The sequence below is a fragment of the Hypomesus nipponensis genome, chromosome 7, assembly GCF_054491055.1.
Source record: "Hypomesus nipponensis isolate SF chromosome 7, ASM5449105v1, whole genome shotgun sequence".
Lineage (NCBI taxonomy): Eukaryota > Metazoa > Chordata > Actinopteri > Osmeriformes > Osmeridae > Hypomesus > Hypomesus nipponensis.
In genome coordinates this window covers 490,001-513,712 of record NC_140367.1, presented here as the reverse complement: position 1 = coordinate 513,712, position 23,712 = coordinate 490,001, and the positions used below count along the sequence as shown (strand labels likewise).

The 23,712-nt window shown below is 47.5% G+C and overlaps 3 protein-coding genes and 2 non-coding genes across 5 annotated transcripts; 4 read left to right on the top strand and 1 right to left on the bottom strand.

The window, feature by feature from the left end:
- The first annotated feature begins 206 nt into the window (after positions 1-206).
- Positions 207-12,694, top strand: cmasa (cytidine monophosphate N-acetylneuraminic acid synthetase a). The gene is made up of 8 exons (XM_084701438.1): positions 207-814; positions 1,596-1,738; positions 2,320-2,475; positions 4,475-4,608; positions 5,231-5,325; positions 5,440-5,611; positions 6,280-6,445; positions 8,442-12,694. Exons 1-8 carry the CDS (start codon positions 585-587, stop codon positions 8,654-8,656), a joined length of 1,311 nt encoding a protein of 436 aa, XP_084557564.1. The 5' UTR covers positions 207-584; the 3' UTR covers positions 8,657-12,694.
- Positions 4,148-4,288, top strand: LOC146276245 (U4 spliceosomal RNA). The gene has a single exon (XR_014766167.1). It is a non-coding gene; the product is annotated as a U4 spliceosomal RNA (small nuclear RNA).
- On the top strand, positions 5,894-6,034 carry LOC146276244 (U4 spliceosomal RNA). Its single transcript, XR_014766166.1, has one exon. It is a non-coding gene; the product is annotated as a U4 spliceosomal RNA (small nuclear RNA).
- A 727-nt stretch (positions 12,695-13,421) lies between the features above and the next one.
- Positions 13,422-16,346, bottom strand: LOC146276242 (GTPase IMAP family member 4-like). Its single transcript, XM_084701445.1, has one exon. It carries the CDS (start codon positions 15,403-15,405, stop codon positions 14,590-14,592), a length of 816 nt encoding a protein of 271 aa, XP_084557571.1. The 5' UTR covers positions 15,406-16,346; the 3' UTR covers positions 13,422-14,589.
- Positions 16,347-16,490: 144 nt separating this feature from the next.
- Positions 16,491-19,951, top strand: LOC146276241 (GTPase IMAP family member 9-like). The gene is made up of 3 exons (XM_084702001.1): positions 16,491-16,503; positions 16,590-17,259; positions 19,753-19,951. Exons 1-3 carry the CDS (start codon positions 16,491-16,493, stop codon positions 19,949-19,951), a joined length of 882 nt encoding a protein of 293 aa, XP_084558127.1.
- Positions 19,952-23,712: the final 3,761 nt, after the last annotated feature.

The following is a 23,712-nucleotide window of genomic DNA, read 5'->3' as shown; positions in this document are numbered from 1 at the left end:
AGTCGCCATACCATAAACTGACCAGCAGATGTCCCTTTGGAGAAGATGTATTGAACGTTTCGAAAAAGCGATACTTTTTCGAGACAATTGTGTCAAATAGCGATGGCCATTTTTTACCGTAAGTAGGCTACTTTACGTAGTTCACGTTTGTGCCTCTTTTTACACATTTAGCTAACATCGTTTTTTTTATAATACGCTGATGCCTATCAATTACGATAAGCTAATGTTAAACTTTATCCTTACCTCATTCGATTTTATGATAAAATATAACTCTAAAAATGGTATTCATCTACGCATTGTTTCCAGCCATTACGGTAAACTTATAACACCCCGTCTGACATCCGAAACTTCGTCAGCTGGCTGCCTTGCTAACGTAATATATCACTACGTACACTACGTGTAAAAAAAGCTGTGTTTAGTAGTGTGCAGACTGGGCAGGGATCTCTAAAGCGATGTGCTGGAACTAGCAGAATCTACTTGCCATCTAGTTAGCCAATCATTAGAGACTAGTACCTCTACGTTCCTTCAATACTCCAAGTGCTACAAACTAGCGCTCCTCGGCCATCACTGACTTGTGAGTAAGAATGACCGAAAGGAAACGCAATGTATCTGACGTGGAGGACGTGCGAGACGGTGAAGTGTCCGGGTCAAAGAAATTAAAGGATGGGACCGGTAAAAAGAGACACATTGCGGCGTTGGTCTTGGCAAGAGGGGGTAGTAAAGGAATTCCCCTGAAGAATATCAAAATGCTGGCCGGGGTCCCGCTAGTGGGCTGGGTGCTGAGAGCTGCGGTGGACTCCAACATGTTTGACAGGTTAGCATTGCAGACAGGTTAGCATTGCAGGCAGGTTAGCATTGCAGACAGGTTAGCATTGCAGACAGGTTAGCATTGCAGGCAGGTTAGCGTTGCAGGCAGGTTAGCATTGCAGAGAGGTTAGCATTGCAGAGAGGGTAGCGTTGCAGAGAGGTTAGCATTGCAGACAGGTTAGCTTTGCAGACGTGTTTACATATTTAATATGACAACCCAGTTCCTCCAGCATAATGTTTATGATGATATGACTGCATAACATGCTGATGATTACTCAATATTATTATGGATTGTGTAGCTGGCTGTTTTGTTGTGTCGTCTTGGCAGCAATGTGATCATGAAACGATATGAATGCAGACAGGAGTGACCCTTGTATCAAGCTAGCAGCTAGCTAACTAGTCTGCAGCTTTATCTACGATACCTGTGTGTAATACATCTTAGAGGCTAGCCTAGCGTTAGCCTAGCTGTGATTGAAGGCAGGAAGACCGGCTACGTGGAACACGTGTCGTCCTTGTCACGTTGTGAGCATGATGTGACCAATTGTTGTACAATTCACTTATTAAAAAGAATCTTCCTATAAGGGAATGTTATATATTGGCCAGCAGATGGTGCCCCGTTCTCCTTGGCCTTTTGGGCTTGCTGTATATTTGCAGTATCAGTCAGACCCCCCCCCACCCTTCTCTCAAAGGTATAATAAACTTGCACACTTCTCCTAATATATTAAATATTGCTCTAATTAATAGTCCACCCCTCCTTCTCCTCTCCCTCCTCGTCTTGCCCCCTGCAGTGTGTGGGTGTCGACGGACCATGATGAGATAGAGAAGGTGGCGCGGGCGTGGGGGGCGCAGGTGCACCGCCGGAGCCCCGAGGTGTCCCAGGACTCCTCCAGCTCCCTGGACACCATCCAGGAGTTCAGCCGCCTCAACCCCGGTAACCTGATCCTGACCCTGGTACTGTAACCCTGACCCTGGTTATGTAACCCCGGCCCTGTCACCCTGACCCTGGTTATGTAACCCCGGTACTGTAACCCTGACCCTGGTTATATAACCCCGGCCCTGTCACCCTGACCCTGGTTATATAACCCTGGTACTGTAACCCTGACCCTGGTAATGCTACTATGTACATCATGTATTCATGCTGCAGGCCCTTGGATCCAAAGTGACTTGATAGGCAGATAGGCAGGCAGACAGGCAGGCTGGCAGGATTCTAGATTCTAACATTCACACCCTCTTCTCCATCCAGAGCCTCGCCCAGCTACACACATACCCTACCTGGATGCAGACTGTCTACAACACACACAATGCACACACAACAAAACACTGGAACGGGTTAGAAGACATTGTTCAAAATGTTGCACCCCGGGTGATAATAAAGATTTCCTACCTTACCTATTGCTGACTACTGAGCAAGCAGACCATGTGTGTGTGTGTGTGTGTGTGTGTGTGTGTGGCACACACCGTTTCCGTGTGCGTGTGCACGCGTGTTTACCTGTGTTTTTTCTCCTTCCCCAGAGGTGGATGTGATCTGCAACATCCAGGCCACGTCGCCCTGCCTGCACCCCTCCCACCTGCAGGAGGCGCTGCAGCTCATCACGCTGCAGGGCTTCCAGTCTGTGTTCTCTGTGGTGCGGAGATACCACTTCAGATGGCAGGAGGGGAAGAAGGGAGGTGTGTTCACTCTCACAGATCTGATCCTCCTGCTGCTCTCATCAGTCTGTAGCATGCTGTACTTACCTGCTGCTCTACTCAGTCTGTAGCATGCTGTACTTACCTGCTGCTCTCATCAGTCTGTAGCATGCTGTACTTACCTGCTGGTCTCATCAGTCTGTAGCATGCTGTACTTACCTGCTGCTCTCATCAGTCTGTAGCATGCTGTACTTACCTGCTGCTCTCATCAGTCTGTAGCATGCTGTACTTACCTGCTGCTCTCATCAGTCTAGCATGCTGTACTTACCTGCTGCTCTCATCAGTCTGTAGCATGCTGTACTTACCTGTTGGTCTCATCAGTCTGTAGCATGCTGTAGTTACCTGCTGCTCTACTCAGTCTGTAGCATGCTGTACTTACCTGCTGCTCTACTCAGTCTGTAGCATGCTGTACTTACCTGCTGCTCTCATCAGTCTAGCATGCTGTACTTACCTGCTGCTCTCATCAGTCTGTAGCATGCTGTACTTACTGCTGCTCTCATCAGTCTGTAGCATGCTGTACTTACCTGCTGCTCTCATCAGTCTGTAGCATGCTGTACTTACCTGCTGCTCTACTCAGTCTGTAGCATGCTGTACTTACCTGCTGCTCTCATCAGTTTAGCATGCTGTACTTACCTGCTGGTCTCATCAGTCTGTAGCATGCTGTACTTACCTGCTGGTCTCATCCGTCTGTAGCATGCTGTACTTACCTGCTGCTCTCATCAGTCTGTAGCATGCTGTACTTACCTGCTGCTCTACTCAGTCTGTAGCATGCTGTACTTACCTGCTGCTCTCATCAGTCTGTAGCATGCTGTACTTACCTGCTGCTCTCATCAGTCTGTAGCATGCTGTAGTTACCTGCTGCTCTACTCAGTCTGTAGCATGCTGTAGTTACCTGCTGCTCTCATCAGTCTGTAGCATGCTGTACTTACTGCTGCTCTCATCAGTCTGTAGCATGCTGTACTTACCTGCTGCTCTCATCAGTCTAGCATGCTGTACTTACCTGCTGGTCTCATCAGTCTGTAGCATGCTGTACTTACCTGCTGCTCTCCTCAGTCTGTAGCATGCTGTACTTACCTGCTGCTCTACTCAGTCTGTAGCATGCTGTACTTACCTGCTGCTCTCATCAGTCTAGCATGCTGTACTTACCTGCTGGTCTCCTCAGTCTGTAGCATGCTGTACTTACCTGCTGCTCTCATCAGTCTGTAGCATGCTGTACTTACCTGCTGCTCTCATCAGTCTGTAGCATGCTGTACTTACCTGCTGGTCTCATCAGTCTGTAGCATGCTGTACTTACCTTATGGACTGACATGTAACTTTGTATTCCTTTAGCAGATGCTTTCATTGAAAGAGATACAGAAACCTTGTGAGGAGGGGAGGGGGGAGGGGGGTGGGGCTGAGTAAATACCAGTATTTACATGTCAAAGACATCCTGTGTCTCCCATCATGCATTGCAATACAGATTTACTTACTTTCGTACATACATTTTAAAGCTTAACAAAACTCACAACTGCTAAATGACTGAATGCACACATTGTAACTAATATCTTCTAACCTGGCTCTGTCATTGACCTGGAGTGGATGAGTTTGGATTTAAACCGTTTCTGGGTCTGGGGTTTGGTGTGGTGTGGTCACGTGGCTGGCAGCAAGTCCTGTTATCTTTGCGCAGTGGCAGTATCGTAGCCTATGAGGTTTATCCGAGGCGTGATTATTGCTAGTTGAAAACTTTACCCAATACCCCGCCGTGACGACTTGAAATATAGTCGGCATTGGCAATTTTTGGAGGTCTCTATGGAGACCAACTCTCTGTTGAAATCAATGATTGGAAATTGTTATGTCATTTCTGCTATCTGTTGTTGAGAATAGTTCCATGTTTTTAAGTGTAGTCAGGTTAGTTTGGTCATAGTTATATTGCATACAATTAGAGTTACATATGAACCTGGAAAACAATGTACTCACTCCTCCCCCTTCCCCTCCTCCCCAGCGGGCGTGTCCACCCGGCCCCTGAACCTGGACCCGGCCTGCAGGCCACGCAGGCAGGACTGGGACGGGGAGCTGTGTGAGAACGGCTCCTTCTACTTTGCCACCAGAGAACTCATCCAACAGGGGCTGTTACAGGTAGCTAAGCAACCTCCAGGGGCTGTTACAGGTAGCTAAGCAACCTCCAGGGGATGTTACAGTTAGCTAGGCAACCTCCAGGGGATGTTACAGATAGCTAGGCAACCCCCAGGGGCTGTTACAGGTAGCTACACAACCCCCAGGGGCTATTACAGGTAACTAGGCAACCTCCAGGGGCTGTTACAGGAAGCTAGGCAACCTCCAGGGGCTGTTATTGGAAGTTAGGCAACCTCCAGGGTCTGTTACAGTTAGCTAGGCAACCAGCAGGGGCTGTTGAAGGTAACTAGCAACCAGTAGGACTGTTACAGGTAGCGAAGCAACCAGAGACCTCACACAGCAAGGTTTTAGGGTAGTAAGAGCACCATGTTTCACTTTCCTTCCCTGTCTCCTCCCCCTGCTCTCCTCCCTGCCTGCTCTCTCCCACCTTCCTCTCCTCCCTTCCTCTCCTTCCCGCCTGCTCTCCCCCTCCCTCCTTCCTCTCCTCCTTCCTCTCCTTCCTCCTCCCCGCCTGCTCTCCTCCTTCCTCTACTCCCTCCTTCCTCTCCTCCCTCCCTACTCTCCTTCCTCTCCTCCCCGCCTGCTCTCTCCCCCCCCCCCCTTGCTCTCTTCCCCCTTCTCTCAGGGGGGTAAGATGGCCTACTATGAGATGCTCCCAGAGTTTAGTGTGGACATTGACGTGGACATCGACTGGCCCGTGGCAGAGCAGAGGGTACTCCGGTGAGGAAAAGAAACAGGAAGTGACATCATCTATCCCCAACTACCACATTCTAAGCACTTACTTGTCATATTTCCTCACCTGGTTGTGTGTGTAATGTGTGAGTGTGTGTCCAGGTTCGGCTACTTGGGCCGGGCCCAGCCCGAGGTGGTGCGGCTGCTGCTGTGTGTGGTGTGTGGGGGTCTGACAGACGGCCAGGTGCTGCTGTCTGCCTCGGGGGAGGAGATGCTCTCCTTCAGCACCAGAGACACCAGGGGGATACGCATGCTGCAGGAGGAGGGCGTGGAGGTAACACACAGGGGGGTGGGGCTGAGGAAATACCAGTATTTACATGTCAAAGACATGCTGCTTCTCCCATCATGCATTGCAATACAGATTTACTTACTTTCGTACATACATTTTAAAGCTTAACAAAGCTCACAACTGCTAAATAACTGAATGCACACATTGTAACTAATATCTTCTAACCTGGCTCTGTCATCGAGCTGTAATGGATGAGTTTGGATTTAAACCGTTTCTGGGTCTGGGGTTTGGTGTGGTGTGGTCACGTGGCTGGCAGCCAGTCCTGTTATCTTTGCGCAGTGGCAGTATCGTAGCCTATGAGGTTTATCCGAGGCGTGATTATTGCTAGTTGAAAACTTTACCCAATACCCCGCCGTGACGACTTGAAATATAGTCGGCATTGGCAATTTTTGGAGGTCTCTATGGAGACCAAACTCTCTGTTGAAATCAATGATTGGAAATTGACCTCCTCTATTATCCCCCTCTCCTCCTCCAGTGGTGAGTAAGGGAGTCAGGTGGCTGAATGGTGGGGGAATCGGGCTAGTAATCTGAGGGTTGCGTCTTGTCCGTGCCAAATGACGTTGTGTCCTTGGGCAAGGCACTTCACCCTACTTGCCTCTGCTAAATAGCTAAATGTAGTGGTAGTAAGGTGCTGTTCCCTCTCCATCCTGCAGGTGGTGCTGTTGAGCTCCGTGGAGGAGCCCCTGTCCAGCACTCTGTGTGAGCGTTTGTCCCAGAGGACAGGCTGTCCGGTCAGGCAGCTGGGCCCAGACGTGCAGGCCGACGTCAGGGCCATGATGGCCAAGAGGGGCCTGGGCTGGAACGAGGTGGCTTACCTGGGTGAGCAGCCCTGCACAGCACTGACCTCACATGCAGCCCTGCACAGCACTGGCCTCACATGCAGCCCTGCACTGCACTGACCTCACATGCAGCCCTGCACAGCACTGGCCTCACATGCAGCCCTGCACTGCACAGACATCACATGCAGCCCTGCACAGCACTGACCTCTCATGCAGCCCTGCACTGCACTGACCTCACATGCAGCCCTGCACTGCACTGACATCACATGCAGCCCTGCACTGCACTGACATCACATGCAGCCCTGCACTGCACTGACCTCGCATGCAGCCCTGCACAGCACTGACATCGCATGCAGCCCTGCACAGCACTGGCCTCACATGCAGCCCTGCACTGACATCACATGCATCCCTGCACAGCACTGACCTCACATGCAGCCCTGCACTGCACTGACCTCACATGCAGCCCTGCACTGCACTGACCTCACATGCAGCCCTGCACTGCACTGACCTCACATGCAGCCCTGCACTGCACTGACCTCACATGCAGCCCTGCATTGCACTGACATCACATGCAGCCCTGCACTGCACTGACCTCACATGCAGCCCTGCACTGCACTGACCTCGCATGCAGCCCTGCACAGCACTGACCTCACATGCAGCCCTGCACTGCACTGACATCACATGCAGCCCTGCACAGCACTGACATCACATGCAGCCCTGCACAGCACTGACATCACATGCAGCCCTGCACAGCACTGACATCACATGCAGCCCTGACCTCACATGCAGCCCTGCACTGCACTGACCTCACATGCAGCCCTGCACTGCCCTGACCTCACATGCAGCCCTGACCTCACATGCAGCCCTGCACTGCACTGACCTCACAGGCAGCCCTGACCTCACATGCAGCACTGACCTCACATGCAGCCCTGCACTGCATTGACCTCACATGCAGCCCTGCACTGCATTGACCTCACATGCAGCCCTGCACTGCATTGACCTCACATGCAGCCCTGCACTGCATTGACCTCACATGCAGCCCTGCACTGCACTGCTCTCACATGCAGCCCTGCACTGCACTGCTCTCACATGCAGCCCTGCACCGACCTCACATGCAGCCCTGCACCGACCTCACATGCAGCCCTGCACTGCACTGACCTCACATGCAGCCCTGCACTGACCTCACATGCAGCCCTGCACTGACCTCACATGCAGCCCTGCACTGCACTGACCTCACATGCAGCCCTGCACTGCACTGACCTCACATGCAGCCCTGCACTGCACTGACCTCACATGCAGCCCTGCACTGCACTGACCTCACATGCAGCCCTGCACTGCACTGACCTCACATGCAGCCCTGCACTGCACTGACCTCACATGCAGCCCTGCACCGACCTCACATGCAGCCCTGACCTCACATGCAGCCCTGCACCGACCTCACATGCAGCCCTGACCTCACATGCAGCCCTGCACTGCACTGACCTCACATGCAGCCCTGCACTGCACTGACCTCACATGCAGCACTGACCTCACATGCAGCCCTGCACTGCACTGACCTCACATGCAGCACTGCACTGACCTCACATGCAGCCCTGCACTGACCTCACATGCAGCCCTGCACTGCACTGACCTCACATGCAGCACTGACCTCACATGCAGCCCTGCACTGCGCTGACCTCACATGCAGCACTGCACTGACCTCACATGCAGCCCTGCACTGTACTGCTCTCATATTCAGCCCTGACCTCACATGCAGCCCTGCACTGCACTGCTCTCACATGCAGCCCTGCTCAGACCTCAAATGCAGTCCTGCACAGCACTGGCATCATATGCAGAAAGACAGGAATTCAGATTTGCTCAAGAATACTGTTGTTTTTGGTACAGTTAATACTTGCTTTGAGGAGTTGTGGTTGAATCTTATGTTTCCGTTCTTTAGGGTTTTAGAGATTAGTCTCTTTGTGATCTGAGTCAAACTGTCTGAATCACACCACTTAGAATCAAAGTTTGAATCTCACTATTTTCTTTCCTCTCAACAGGTAATGATGAGCAGGATGTGACCTGCCTGACCCTGGCTGGTCTGAGTGCAGTACCTCTACACGCCCCCACGGGGGCGCTTAACGCTGCCAAGTACTCGTGCCACAGTGGGGGGGGCCGGGGGGCCCTGAGGGAGTTTGCAGAACACATCCTGCTGCTGAAGAAGAAGGCCAAGGCCCAGCTGGAGCAGGACCGCATCAACAGACACGCCTTCTGACCTGGAGCACATCCACACACACCTTCTGACCAGGTGCACATCCACACACACCTTCTGACCAGGTGCACATCCAAACACACCTTCTGACCAGGTGCACATCCAAACACACCTTCTGACCAGGTGCACATCCACACACACCTTCTGACCAGGTGCACATCCACACACACCTTCTGACCAGGTACACATCCACACACACCTTCTGACCAGGTGCACATCCACACACACCTTCTGACCAGGTGCACATCCACACACACCTTCTGACCTGGAACCACATCAACTAACTGGATGGATGAGTTTCATTCTGGCACAGTTACAATCTTCACTGGCAGATCTCTGCATGAACTCAGATTAAGAGAGTTGAGCCAAAAAGATAGACACAAATAATATAAGGTATACTTTCAAAGAGGCATCATGGATAGAGGGAGTTAGTTACTTATTAGAAACACTATGATGGACTGAGATGTAATTCTGATTGTTCATCTTGAAGTACTTGAAGTGATTTGTAGTAGTATATGATCTGAAGGAATGTGAATGAGAAAAATGAGAAAAATAAAATAAAGGTTTTGAACAAGACATAAATTCTATAGTTGATGATCAATGTTGTAATGCTGGTGTGGTCCTATGTATAGCTGAGGCTCACATGGTCAGTAATGTAATCAAAGGTTTTTGGGATTAACCTGACTGTAGCTGCATGTACTGCCACCAGAGGGCAGTACTGCTCCTTTATAACAGAAGGAGCCAGTCTAGTCAGGAAGTAGACCTTGACTTGTTGCTGTCTTACCGGCTATGGCCTTTCTGTCATATAGCCTTTGTTTATACTAACCCGAACTCTCCACTGTGAGAAAGACAAACTATGTATGGCTTTACTTGGTGGTAGTTTTACTGGGAAACACCAGTCCCAATTACAGTTTTTCACAATTGCTAAAACACATTCTTGAAACAGTCACCCATTTTCTCAAAACTGTAAACACAAAACCTCATCTTCAAGCACTATTTACAAAACCTCGAATTCTCTTGCAAAATGAAACTTTTGCCTCAAAACAGATTTACCTGTGCTCAAAATCAAACACTGCTCTCAAATCATAAACAAAGTGATCAAAATGATATACACTATCAAGCAGTCAGTAAACAATACACCAAAAAATTGAAAACACATTGTTCAAAACATATAGTTCTCAAGGAGAAGTAATTACATTTTTACGTAATCTCAAAACTAATTTCATATTTATCCGTCATTGTCTTTTGATGAACGAAAACATGTTCTATCATAGTAGCTCAACATTTATCAGAAAATTACTACTCTGCTTTGCTCTTTGCAATTGTTCTTGTTCTTTCTCCTCCTTGTACCCCTATACAGTACTATACTGGCCTTGCATAGTTTGTCACCAAAGGGCACTCTACAACGTCCCTGTTGGCAACACGAGTGGGGCAGAATGTTAGGGAAATCTGTTTGTTTTGTTATGCGTTTCTTGATTTTTTTTTTCATTACAGTAATTTTCTATATCGTCCGATACATCACAAGGAATATTTTCCCACCTTCAACAACCTGTTTGCTCTCTGAACTGGCTTATATTGGTTGTGTCACATCATTTAAAAACAAGTGAAATCAATTTTGAGTGGTTGTGTTTAGTCAATGACATGTTTTTTTCTATTTGTATTTGATTGTTGCCATTTGTGTTTACCAGTATGGATGACATGTCCATTAGAGTACAGAATGTGTTTTGAGAATGAGAATGTATTTAGAGTTTTGCTGAAAAGTCTATGTGAGATTTGCAAATTGTGTTTTACCATGTGAAATGGTTTAAGGTATTGACAACAGACTGCACAATTAGCTACATGAGTTTAGGCAACTGATAACTTTGTTCAGCCAATGGGTTTTAGTGTTTTAGCAATTCAGAAAAACTGTAAGTATTGAGAAATGTGTCCTAGCGACTGTAAAAAACTGTAACATCCACATTCTCAGTGTTCTAGCGCCCCCTGCATGCTGACATGTGTAACTACACCCATCACATAGAGCAGCATCCTCTAGTACAGTCGTTCTTAACGGGTGGTCCGTGGACCACTGGTTGTCCGTAGTGGTCCGCCACTGCCCGCGTAGTGGTCTGCGACGGCCACAAGTAAATTATTGCGACATTTCTAACATACAACTCAGAATGAAGAAAACACAGTCAGTAGTAGCCTATTAAAATGGGCTACACATGTTCCACATTCTGACATCGCAGCCTCTGCATGGGTTGTACCAGAGCCTCTCTGGTTGTACCATGTGAGGGAGTTCTCCCCTCCCAATTAGAGTTGGTTGGGTCCATAGCCCGTCTTTTCTAAAAAGTTTTCTCAGATAGGTTACCGATGGATGGGAGCAGGGCCGGAGTGAGGGCATCACTAAACAAGGTTTAACCAATTGAAAAACGGCTGTTTATTTTACCTAAATCTCCCAAAACTATTTTGCGATCCAATAATGGCCAAACATTTTGTGTGGAAATACCTATCTGCATCTCATCAAACCCATGTGTCCTAGGTTTGGGCTAGAATATTTACAACGTCTGGCTAAGTGCTTGATTAGCACTCGGATCGTTAAGCAGTCTCAAATCTTGTATTTTTTTTTCGTTTTTCTTGATCAGAAGTTTAAGGATTAGAAGTGGATCCTACTGGGCAGTACTGGGGGGCTTGGAGGCTCATCGCTTGGGCTGAGGTTCTTGATGCAGAGGCCCAGCTTCCAGGATGACTCCAGCCCAGGCAGCAGGCAAATTCCTGCTGAAAAAGAGAGATGATATTTTTTACAAAAGAAGTGCATGGTTCTGACAATCTCCGTTCATTTCCCTCCACTCCATTCCCACTCATCATCCTCCTCGCGCCTCTTGCGGGGAGGGGAGAGCCCCTAGTGGTCTGGAGAACGATTTGGTGTGAACTTGAAATGCAGCGTTTCTGCAAATGTTGTGTTTTGTGCTAATGCTGTTGTGTTCTCGGCTAATGCTGTTGTGTTCTCGGCTAATGCTGTTGTGTTCTCGGCTATTGCTGCAGTGTTCTCGGCTGATGTTGGTGGTGTGAACCAATGCTGTTGTTTTGTCAGTAGTAGATTGTTTTTTGAAATGCAGCGTTTTTATAAATGTTTCGTTTTTGTTAATGTCGTTGTGTTTTCAACTTGCTTCGCTAATGTTGCTGTGGTGTGCACCCATGGGCCACCGTAAAAAGCACTAAATAAATGCAGTCCATTTACCAATTAAAATACGGTTTATCTTCAAATACCTCCACCAATGATTTAAACATCAAGAAATATTGTCGTTATGTATGCGTTATCATGCTATGATGTTACTGGTCTGGCCCACTTGAGATCACAGTGGGCAGAAGGCTATGTGGCCCCGGGCCTTACATGAGTTTGACACCCCTGCTCTAGTTCGTTAACCCTCCGTTAGGTTTTAGCAGTAATACTTGTTTGATGGTTCAGAGCCTTGATTCAGTCTTCCATGAGAAATACAAATAACAATCAATACATTACAAATACATAACCTAATCAATCATACTGTATGAGTTACATCCAAGTATTTATTTCTGAAAAAACACGTGTTTGATTGAGAGCAGTAGAGGAAGAATGTTCTGACGAGCAGCGTGAAGACATGTGCCAACAGTTGTGACGTCAGTTTATTGCTGTGGTTGCTATCGGGAGATTTTGTATCATTTCTTTGTTAGGTCAGTTGAGGATATATAATTTAATTGGTCAATTGAGAAAGTATAACATTTTACTTTTAATTGTGTTTCACCCACATATCTGTTGGCAAGGTTTTTTTATTGCTAGGAGTTAAGAACAAATGTAATCTAAGGGGTCAGATGGCTGAGTGGTTATGGAGTTGGGCTATTAATCAGAAGTTTGTTGGTTTGATTCCCGGCCGTGCCAAATGATGTTGTGTCCTTGGGCAAGACACTTCACCCTACTTGCCTCGGGGAAAATGTCCCTGTACTTACTGTAAGTCGCTCTGGATAAGAGCGTCTGCTAAATGACTAAATGTAATCTGTGGACTAGACATAAATTGAGCTAAAAACTGAGTTTCCTGTCCTAAAACACATTATAGCAAAAAATTACAAATGTTCACATACAAAATGTACATAAGGTGCATATATGAAGTAAAGCAGCAGATTATGGATCAGAGTTGTGATGAAACAGCAAGTCTGTGATCAGAGTGAAGGGATGGTCTGTCTGACCCCTTACCTTGAATGAGTTTGACCAGGCTTAGTTTCACTGTGTTTCATGACCCCAGAGCAAACGATCCTGCTGAGCTGATACTGACTTTACAATGAAGCAAAGGTTGGATGATGATAATAACACAACGCTTAACAATCAAACAACTGACGTAGACACGAATCCTAGCAGGAAACAGGAAACAGGTCAATGTCATCTGGAACCCCTATGATTTCCACCCAGCTGATGCTTTACTGCTGGGTACATGGCTGCTATTTTCTGCATATTATCCGTCTCTCTCTCCCTGACCTTCCTGTCAATCTAAACATGTTCCTATCCAATAAAGCAGAAATAAGATACAATTAAAAAAACACAAACCACCATAAAGACTTATCAGCATTTAGGTCAAACTTGTTCACCCTCGGTTTTAGAGTCCTGTTTACCAGTCTCTTATCAGGTCAGTTCTGTTCACCAGTCTCTTATCAGGTCATTTCCATCCAGATCACATTGTTTTATCTGACCATTAAAGTGGAGACAGAAACTGGCCGAGTTGGTGGAGAAGGACCACAAGGAAACCTCTGAGGCCAGTTGTTCAGAAGTCACGGGATCGTATTACGGCTTTTGGATTGGATCAAATCTTGAAAATGGGTTGTTCAACAAAAAAAAGGATTCTGAAATTGGATTAGATCACGTAATCCAATCTTGGTTTTGTACTGGATCAAACCTTCAATATGTGTTGTTCAAAACCTTTTAGTATGATTGGGATACCTTTGATTAAAAAACCAAGACCATTCTGATCCCAGCAGAAGGGTGGATTCAGGGTGGATTTCAGCAACAAAATGTAATTAAAACTTGAAATTGGTCAAATAAAACTATATTTGTATAATGTAATTCATATATTTATGAAGTAAAGATTTTTCTGGTAGAAGAACAAATCACTCTTTCCCAACTTCAGCAAACCAAAGCCCAACTTGAGATCCGCCTCCCAAGAGTAGTTTCAAAAAGTCAAAAAGTTTTCAAAAAGTCTCTAAACAACCGAAGACAAACTTTCGAAGTTCTTTAATTTAGTTATTTATTGGACATTTAGCCTTTTTCTGTTTTTCAAACACAAGCACATCTTCAAAATATTCACATTGTATTTGTGAAGATATGATTTATAAGGTATATTTGTTTCTTTTCAATTGTTTGTGGGTCAGATGATGGTTCTGACTGTTTGGATTGTTTTATTTGACCTTTTTCTGTGTCTTCAAATCAAAACACTTAATAATGATGGCTATTGAACCTGTTCTTTACTTGGCTAGCCTACTACGTTGACTTACATTGTTATACGTAGTCTCATTTACAACACTGGGAATCCGGATTTGGTCATCTTGAAAAGTTTGTATCTGGATCAGGGTGATCCAATCCAATGTTATTGGATTGTAGGATTTCAAAAGCCAGTTAATTCAATCAACAATGAAGTTGAATACCAAGGTTGTAAACAACCACCCAATCAGCTCTCAGAAGTGGTTTAATCAGCAGATCTGGGGGGGATGTAGGCGACAAACACATGGTTTACAATGTTTTATTGCAAATTTAATTACTATTATTATTTATGTCATTCAGGGTCCTTAGTCGGCCTTGTTCCTGCATACATTTATAAGAAATAACATCTACAGAATTGCTGCTGTTGTAGTTAGATTCTTCATCTCTAATATGACTGGACAGTTTTATTATAGGCTTTTTCTACTGGCAGGGTTTCTGTTATGAGACACTGTAGAGATTAAGTACTTGACTCATTGTCTAACTGAAGGATAGCTTGAAAAAGAGCAACTCTTTCCATGAGGTCAGGAATGAAGGAGAAAACATATTCTAGAAGTTCAGCCAATTCTCTTTCAGTGTTCTGCTGCTGGATCTTTCTCTCCACCTCTCTGTACATGTCATCAGTGTAGCATCCTCCCCCGTTCCCTGCCACCATGATGTCAATCATCTTGATCAGTCGAACAACTTGATGTCTGCTTTTGTCCCCTGCGTTGTCAAACACATGGAACCTTCCGCCACAGCGCTGGATCACATCTCTGAGCTTCGGACTGCCTTCACGCACGTAGTCTTGTATTGTTTTACCTCCAAGTTGGTCACCATGAGTGAACAGCACGATCATGTACTTGGAGGCCTCAGGTCCAAACAGCTTTTCCAGAGCCTCCACTGAGTTCTGCTCCTCCTTGGTGAATCTTCCAACCTGCAGCACCAGCAGGAAGGCATGTGGGCCTGGGCAGGACAGCTGAACAGATCTCACTATCTCATTTTTGATCTCTTCAGCTTTTTTTCCTGTATCTAAGATCCCTGGTGTGTCCACCACAGATATCTTTCTGTTGTCCAAAACAGACTTTTTTAGACACTCTTTAGTCACTGAAGAGCTACTGGGACAAGATTTAAAAGCTTTTGGTTTCTTAAGAATTGTGTTTCCAACGGCACTTTTCCCCACCCCCGTTTTTCCAATGATCACAATTCTCAGAGTTTCACCTACAAAACATAACAATAAAATTAGTGCTGTCAAACGATTAAAATATTTAATCGTGATTAATCGCATTAATGTCATAGTTAACTCGCGATTAATCACAATTAATCCCACATTTTTATCTATTCTAAATGTCCCTGATTTCTTTTTGTCCCAATCTTTTTTCAAATTTTAATGCTCTTATCAACATAGAAAAGTGGTTCGGATTGCTTTGTGCAAATATTTTTTTTATTGAAAACAACATTGCAATCGCCTGGCTTTGACGAGGGGGCAGAGAATTCGCATCAGCTGTGTGCTTGGCCATCAAGTGGTATTTCAGACTGGACGTGCTGCGATGATAGCTCAGTTTACAACGACAAAACACACAGATCACTGGTCTTGTCAATAGAACCATTTGGCAACTTTATAAAAGCAAACTTTCCATTCAGAATCTTAATGGCATCCATTTCGGCATCTCGCGCTCGTCATCCACTCAAAACGTGACGTTAGCCTACTACCAGAGAATGTCTAATATCCGTAAACGGGCTCTGCTACTACTCTTCAGCCAGCTCGCAAGCCAAACGAGTGTTTGGCGTGCCTGTTGTTTTGTTTCCGGTCTAGCTAGATCCGGTGTGGAGTTGTAGTTTTTCTAACGTCGGTAGTTGTTGCAACAGCATGTGAAAAAAACTACAAAGTTTGCTAGGCCAAAAAGAGCGTTAATCGCGCGATAAAATAATTGACGCCGTTAATTTGGGTTTGCGTTAACGCCGTTAATAACGCGTTAAACTGACAGCACTAAACAAAATACATTAAATGATATTCTCTCAGTATAGTTTGTAGAATCAGAGTCACAATTATGGATAGTCTTATACTTCTTATAATCAAGATTTCATCCAATGAATTTCTTGTAATGGGAGAACAGGTTTCCAGAAAGGTTTTTCAGAGAAAGAAAATGTGTAGAAATTATTTTCACCTTTTGGAATAGAGTTGCCCATCTTGGTTGTTGGAAGTGAACCATGGTCTGTCCCATCCACCAATGCTGTAGACTGAGTGGAGTCCAGACTCTTGCTGCCTACTGGATAAACTCATCTAGGGTAACACCCACATCCTTTAATATATAAGCACAAACTCCTCCAGACTAGACCAGACCAGGTACTCCAGCTCCTCTCGATGCTCAGAAAAGAACAATGCCTTCTGGTGGTGAGTTTTAATATCCCAACAAGTAGAATGTGTGACTAAAATAACAGATTGACTTTTTGGTTTTGCAGTCAAAATCTAATAAGAAGGGTTCTTTTCTCCAGTGACTAACCCTTCCTATGGCACCAGATCTGCTTCACCTGAAGAACCTCCCCTGAATATGGTGCTGCTGGGACAGACAGGGGTTGGGAAGAGTGCATGTGGCAACACCATCCTGAGACGAGAAGCATTTCCCTCTCAGGCCAGCTCCCTGCTAGTCACTAAACACTGTATGTGTGATCTCACTGAGATACATGGAACTCAGGTGAGGGTCATCGACACTCCAGATTTCTTTGATGAGAACATTAAAGGTGAACATGTATCTAAATGCAGAGAACTGTGTCAGACAGGGCCATGTGTGTACCTGCTGGTGATGCAGGTTGGCAGGTTCACAGACGGTGAGAGAGATATTTTGGAGAAACTAGAAACAGCCTTCGAGAGTAAGATCAGAGAGAGAATTATAGTGCTCTTCACCCATGGAGAGAACCTGGAACGGTCTGATATGACTGAAGATCAGTTTGTGAGTGAAGCTGAGCCTAACCTACAACAGCTGGTTAAAGATTGTGGGAGCAGGTACCACGTGTTCAAGAATAAGGCCAAGTCCAGAGAGCAGGTTCTACAGCTGGTGGAGAAGATCAGAGTCATAGCACCCGAGTATTTCTTAGATTCGGCAACAGTACCAAATTGTGTGGGATCAAATTGCACTGTACTGGTCCAAATGTAACTGTTTTGTACTATACTAAAGTGTACTGATTTATACTAAAAAGTAAAGACTTGCAGCCCTCACCTCCTGCCAAGTCATTGTCCTCCTCTTACAGGTTCCTAAACTTGTCCAACAGCGCCATCTAGAGGCAAATCCAATATACACATGTACCAAGCTGTGTGTGTGTTCATGCCTGTGTATGTATTTGTGGATTCATGATTGGGAGGGGAGGGGAGGGGAGGGGAGGGGAGGGGAGGGGAGGGGAGGGGAGGGGAGGGGAGGGGAGCTCAGCTGGACAGTAAAGTGAGAGCGGGGAGGCAATTTGAGAATTGATTGAAACAGGATGGAGGGATATCGAGGTTGCTGGTAGTCAGAAGACTGTGTACTCATGACTGGAATAGGATCCAGGTGCAGAGATGAGGAGAGAGGTTATTGAAAATGATAGATCAGAGATGGAGGTATAGAGGGATGAATAGATAAGGAGGAGGTGGAGGACGAGGAGGAGAGAGGATGATGGTGAAGATGAAAAGGAGGAAGGTTTCATGGAAATGAGATCAAACAGTTTTCAACATGTTGTGCAGGTGAAGGAAATGGCATTACTAGCACCTTTGAAGAAAGCAAATGTCTGGAAAAACAAATGGAACAAAAAGAGAGAGAGAGAGAGAGAAAGAGAGAGATAATTGAGAGAAAGATGATGTAGCCCGACAGGGAGGTCAGAGGAGACAGTGATGAAGAGAGATAATGATCGATAGAGGACAGCAAGAAATAAAATAAAAAAGTAGAGCAGCAGGATCAGGAGTCAGACCAGGATATGTACACCCCCCCTCCACACACACACACGCACACACTCACGCACACACACACACCACATTTTGCCTGTTTTCAGGAGCTGGATCAGAGAGTGTGTGTACATGTTTATGTGTGTGTGAGTGACAACAGCAGAAGAAGAGAAATCCAACGTCTCCTCCAGGGCTCCTCCTGCCTGGGTGGAGCTCCTCCTGCCTGGGTGGGGCTCCTCCTGCCTGGGTGGGGCTCCTCCTGCCTGGGTGGGGCTCCTCCTGCCTGGGTGGGGCTCCTCCTGCCTGGGTGGGGCTCCTCCTGCCTGGGTGGAGCCCATCTTGCCTGGGTGGGAATCCTTCTGGCTGGGTGGAGAGCTCATCCTGCATGGGCGGAGCCTCTGTCGTCTCTATAACTTCAACACTACTTCAGCCAGTCTGACCTTTCTGTCTGGCCACCCTTAATTGGGAGGGTTTTTAGTGTGTGTCTGTGTGTGTGTGTGTTGATCGCAGATTCTTTTTCAACATTAGTTTTTTCTTTTCATCCGGAGGAGGCTGAACTGTGCTGACATTTACAACTGAATTGACTGGAGGAATAATAGCGTGACAGTAATTGGCAGACGGCCGTTAGAAATGTCAACTGACATTTTTTAGGGATGGATGCTTTCACTCTACTCATACTGGCCTAAAACTAACACGGGGATTTATGTAGTTCAAGTTTTAACTGTAGATGTTTAACCGTGAAGCCGCATGCTTCTGAATGCAGTGCACTGCCTGAGGATGAGAGTGACTGTGTCAGGTGCATCAAATCAGGTGCATTTCCACTGAAAAATATGGTTTTGTCTGAATCAATTTTCCTGTAAATCAAATCAATTAAAAAAATATTTGTATATAGTGTGATTGCTTCAAACACAACCATGGACCCAAAGGAGCATTTGCAATCGCCACGATATAGACTAATTATCACCTTACGTCACACAACTGTCTTGGCAGGCTCAACTGCGCATGTCGGTTGCAAAAGACGAACTTCTCCCCGGTCTATTACACTTGGAGTGTCGATCAGGTCATCATATATCTCTGGCCACTGGATTGCAGGGCGTGATATGAACTTTTTGAGGTTCTTGGCCTTTGGACAAATACATTTACGTTTCACTTGTCTATGCACAAAAGTCACTTGACCCCGAAAACCTTAAATAGCCTGACCAAGTGATCGGGCAAAACTAGCCTGGCTAACGGAGGTCGCTTTCTCAGATAAATGACGAATGAAACAGGCTTGTTAAAGAAATCCGATATGCTGACTATCTTCATCAGGCTCGTAGGCCTATGTACATTAGGCAGTCCTCCCTGACATTTCTGGTGTAGTATGGAGTGAAATACAACATTGTGCACACTGCCAGTGAGCGAGTCTGACTGAGGCTAACGTCAAAACAGTGTAAAGGGGACGCAGTCTCACTCAGATTGCCAGTTTAAACAAATGAGGAAAATAATCGGAGCAGCTGGCTAAAAGCAGAATTCCCCCCTCCCCCTGCAGCCCCCCTGGTCCTGCAGCCCCCCTGGTCCTGGTGCCCCCCTCCCCTGCAGCCCCCCTGGTCCTGGTGCCCCCCTCCCCCTACAGCCCCCATGGTCCTGGTGCCCCCCTCCCCCTGCAGCCCCCCTGGTCCTGCAGCCCCCCTGGTCCTGGTGCCCCCCTCCCCCTGCAGCCCCCCTGGTCCTGGTGCCCCCCTCCCCCTACAGCCCCCCTGGTCTTGCAGCCCCCCTGGTCCTGGAGCCCCCCTGGTCCTGGTGCCCCCCTGGTCCTGAGCCCCCCTGGTCCTGCAGCCCCCCTGGTCCTGAGCCCCCCTGGTCCTGCAGCCCCCATGGTCCTGCAGCCCCCCTGGTCCTGAGCCCCCCTGGTCCTGCAGCCCCCCTGGTCCTGCAGCCCCCCTGGTCCTGAGCCCCCATGGTCCTGAGCCCCCCTGGTCCTGCAGCCCCCCTGGTCCTGCAGCCCCCCTGGTCCTGAGCCCCTGCCTGTCCAAACACATCCCAGCGGGCCGGCCTTCTGTAAATACAGCCTGGAGCAATGGCTACAACACGGGACAGCCCTGTGATTTATAACAAACAAACCCCCGTGTCCCCCTGCTGTGAGGGAGCCAGCTGAGCGGATGGTTCGAGTTGTCAGGAGAGGGACAGCGAGTCGTGTGACTGCTGCATGCGTTGTCTGGTGCTGGTTTCCATGGCTGCAGCTCTACTGTCGGGTGCTTGGTCAGTTGTACCTGTGTGTGTGTGTGTGTGTTATCTCTAAACACACACCCTAGACCTGTGTGTGTGTGTGTGTGTGTGATGACGCTGTTATTGTCACTGAGATGACTGGTGGGACAGGCCCACAGAAGCTGGTAATGCCAAGATTAATGGGCTCAGAGTGTGTGTGTGTGTTTGGTGTGTGTCTGATGTCAGGTCAGTCTATTATGGAGCTGTCATCCCAGTTCTCAGTGGCCTTTGGCAGAGTCCATGAGAGCTGTTTAGCTGCCCAGAAAAGGGGGGAGTTATATATATGTGTGTGTGTCTCCCTCTCTCTCTCCCCCCTCCCTCCCCCGTGTGTGGTGAACTGAGGAGCCTGCCAGATGTGTTGATACTATGCTGTCTGTGTGTATGTCTGTGTGAATGTCTGTTTGTGTGTGTGTGATGTTACATCACAGTACATTACATTTAGTCATTTTGCAGACGCTCTTATCCAGAGCGACTTACAGTAAGTACAAGGACATTCCCCCGAGGCAAGTAGGGTGAAGTGCCTTGCCCAAGGACACATCATAATTTTGTACAGCCGGGAATCGAACCAGCAACCTTCTGATTACTAGCGGTTCCCTAACCGCTCAGCCATCTGACTCGTCTGAATAGTAGTAGTCGTCTGAATTGCAGATGAGCTGGCTTGAGTGCTTCTGAAGTGTGTGTGCATGTTCACCTAATCAGTTGATGAGCTTGGAGTATAGTACTTAATCATACATAATTGTAGAGGGAGAGAAACCTTTACTACAATGTTCTGTTTAATTATTTCCTCTTCCACAATCCCTCAGTATTTCCCCCCCCCTCTCTCTCGGTTTCCTTCTTTCTCATACTTTCTTTCTCACTCTCTCTTCCTAAATTCTGTCTCTCACTCTCAAAGTTTGATTTCTTAACTATGAAATTCCATTACTGCCGATGGCCCGTCACCATGGTTACCCAGTTCCGGTCTCCCCCAGTTGTGATGCGAGAGTTTGCTGTCTCAGAGGAGCTTGGAGCAGTCTGACTGGGTCTGAACCGGTTTGGACCAGTCTGACTAGGTCTGTCTGGGTCTGGTTTGGGAATAGTTGGTACTGGACTGGCTGGCTGAACCACCTGCCCAACTTGATCTGTCTGGTGTAGTGTGTAGCAGAGAGAGAGAGAGAGAGAGAGAGAGAGAGAGAGAGAGAGAGAGAGAGAGAGAGAGAGAGAGGAAAAGAGCCGACAGTGGATGCTGGCCCTCTTTTAACTTCATACATTTTTATTCATTTCATGCTCATTTTCAAATAACTTCCTTGACTGAAAACCTGTGGTTGTGTGAGTGTGTGTTTGTGTGTATGAAAGGAACGTGTTCAGCTGTTCGATCACATGAGCGTTAGTCTTCTGGTGGTTGGAGGGGGGGTGCAGGGACCACAGTGAGGTGGAAATAGAGAGAGATCAGGGGCCGCACTGAGAGGTGGAGACCAGAAACGAGAAAGCGATACCAGGTCTGTAAATACTCTTACTGGCTGACTTGCTTTGATTGACAAGAACATTCACCCATCGATATGTATCCTTTGTTTCAAACCAGCAGGCGTCACTCTCGCCATGGCAACCGAATGCCAGCTTCGGGAACAACAAAAGCGTTGAAGCGTCTCTTTCAAGTGAAAACCTCCCACACTGACCCTCAGTACCCAGGCTGCTGGGACCCTGTTGAACCTAGACCCTGGGCCCAGCATGAGGGTCAGGGTGTGTGTGTTGGAGGGGGGGTCAGGGGGTGTGTGTGTTGGAGGGAGGGATCAGGGGGTGTGTGTGTTGGAGGGGGGGTCAGGGGGTGTGTGTGTTGGAGGGGGGGATCAGGGTGTGTGTGTTGGAGGGGGGGATCAGGGGGTGTGTGTGTTGGTGGGGGGATCAGGGGGTGTGTGTGTTGGTGGGGGGGATCAGGGGGTGTGTGTGTTGGAGGGGGGGATCAGGGGGTGTGTGTGTTGGTGGGGGGGATCAGGGGGTGTGTGGGAGCGTGTGTGCTCAAAATCACAGCAATTATACTCCATAGCCAGTTTAACACAGGTCATTGATGAAATTAACATTCTTGAAGTCTGGAGTGAAATGAAACAGTGTTACATTCCTGAGAACACGGAAGTCATGGAGACAGCAACGTGTAGTGAAGAGGAGGAGGACCATGTAGACTATAGGAGAGGTGAGGACCATGTAGACTAGAGGAGAGGTGAGGACCATGTAGACTAGAGGAGAGGTGAGGACCATGTAGACTATAGGAGACGTGAGGACCATGTAGACTATAGGAGACGTGAGGACCATGTAGACTAGAGGAGACGTGAGGACCATGTAGACTAGAGGAGAGGTGAGGACCATGTAGACTAGAGGAGACGTGAGGACCATGTAGACTAGAGGAGAGGTGAGGACCATGTAGACTAGAGGAGAGGTGAGGACCATGTAGACTAGAGGAGACGTGAGGACCATGTAGACTATAGGAGACGTGAGGACCATGTAGACTAGAGGAGAGGTGAGGACCATGTAGACTATAGGAGACGTGAGGACCATGTAGACTATAGGAGACGTGAGGACCATGTAGACTAGAGGAGACGTGAGGACCATGTAGACTAGAGGAGAGGTGAGGACCATGTAGACTAGAGGAGACGTGAGGACCATGTAGACTAGAGGAGAGGTGAGGACCATGTAGACTAGAGGAGAGGTGAGGACCATGTAGACTAGAGGAGACGTGAGGACCATGTAGACTAGAGGAGAGGTGAGGACCATGTAGACTAGAGGAGACGTGAGGACCATGTAGACTAGAGGAGACGTGAGGACCATGTAGACTAGAGGAGACGTGAGGACCATGTAGACTAGAGGAGACGTGAGGACCATGTAGACTAGAGGAGACGTGAGGACCATGTAGACTAGAGAAGACGTGAGGACCATGTAGACTAGAGGAGACGTGAGGACCATATAGACTAGAGGAGACGTGAGGACCACATAGACTAGAGGAGACGTGAGGACCATGTAGACTAGAGGAGAGGTGAGGACCATGTAGACTAGAGGAGACGCGAGGACCATGTAGACTAGAGGAGAGGTGAGGACCATGTAGACTAGAGGAGACGCGAGGACCATGTAGACTAGAGGAGAGGTGAGGACCATGTAGACTAGAGGAGACGCGAGGACCATATAGACTAGAGGAGACGTGAGGACCATGTAGACTAGAGGAGACGCGAGGACCATGTAGACTAGAGGAGACGTGAGGACCATGTAGACTATAGGAGACGTGAGGACCATGTAGACTAGAGGAGACGTGAGGACCATGTAGACTAGAGGAGACGTGAGGACCATATAGACTAGAGGAGACGTGAGGACCATGTAGACTAGAGGAGAGGTGAGGACCATGTAGACTAGAGGAGACGCGAGGACCATGTAGACTAGAGGAGAGGTGAGGACCATGTAGACTAGAGGAGACGTGAGGACCATGTA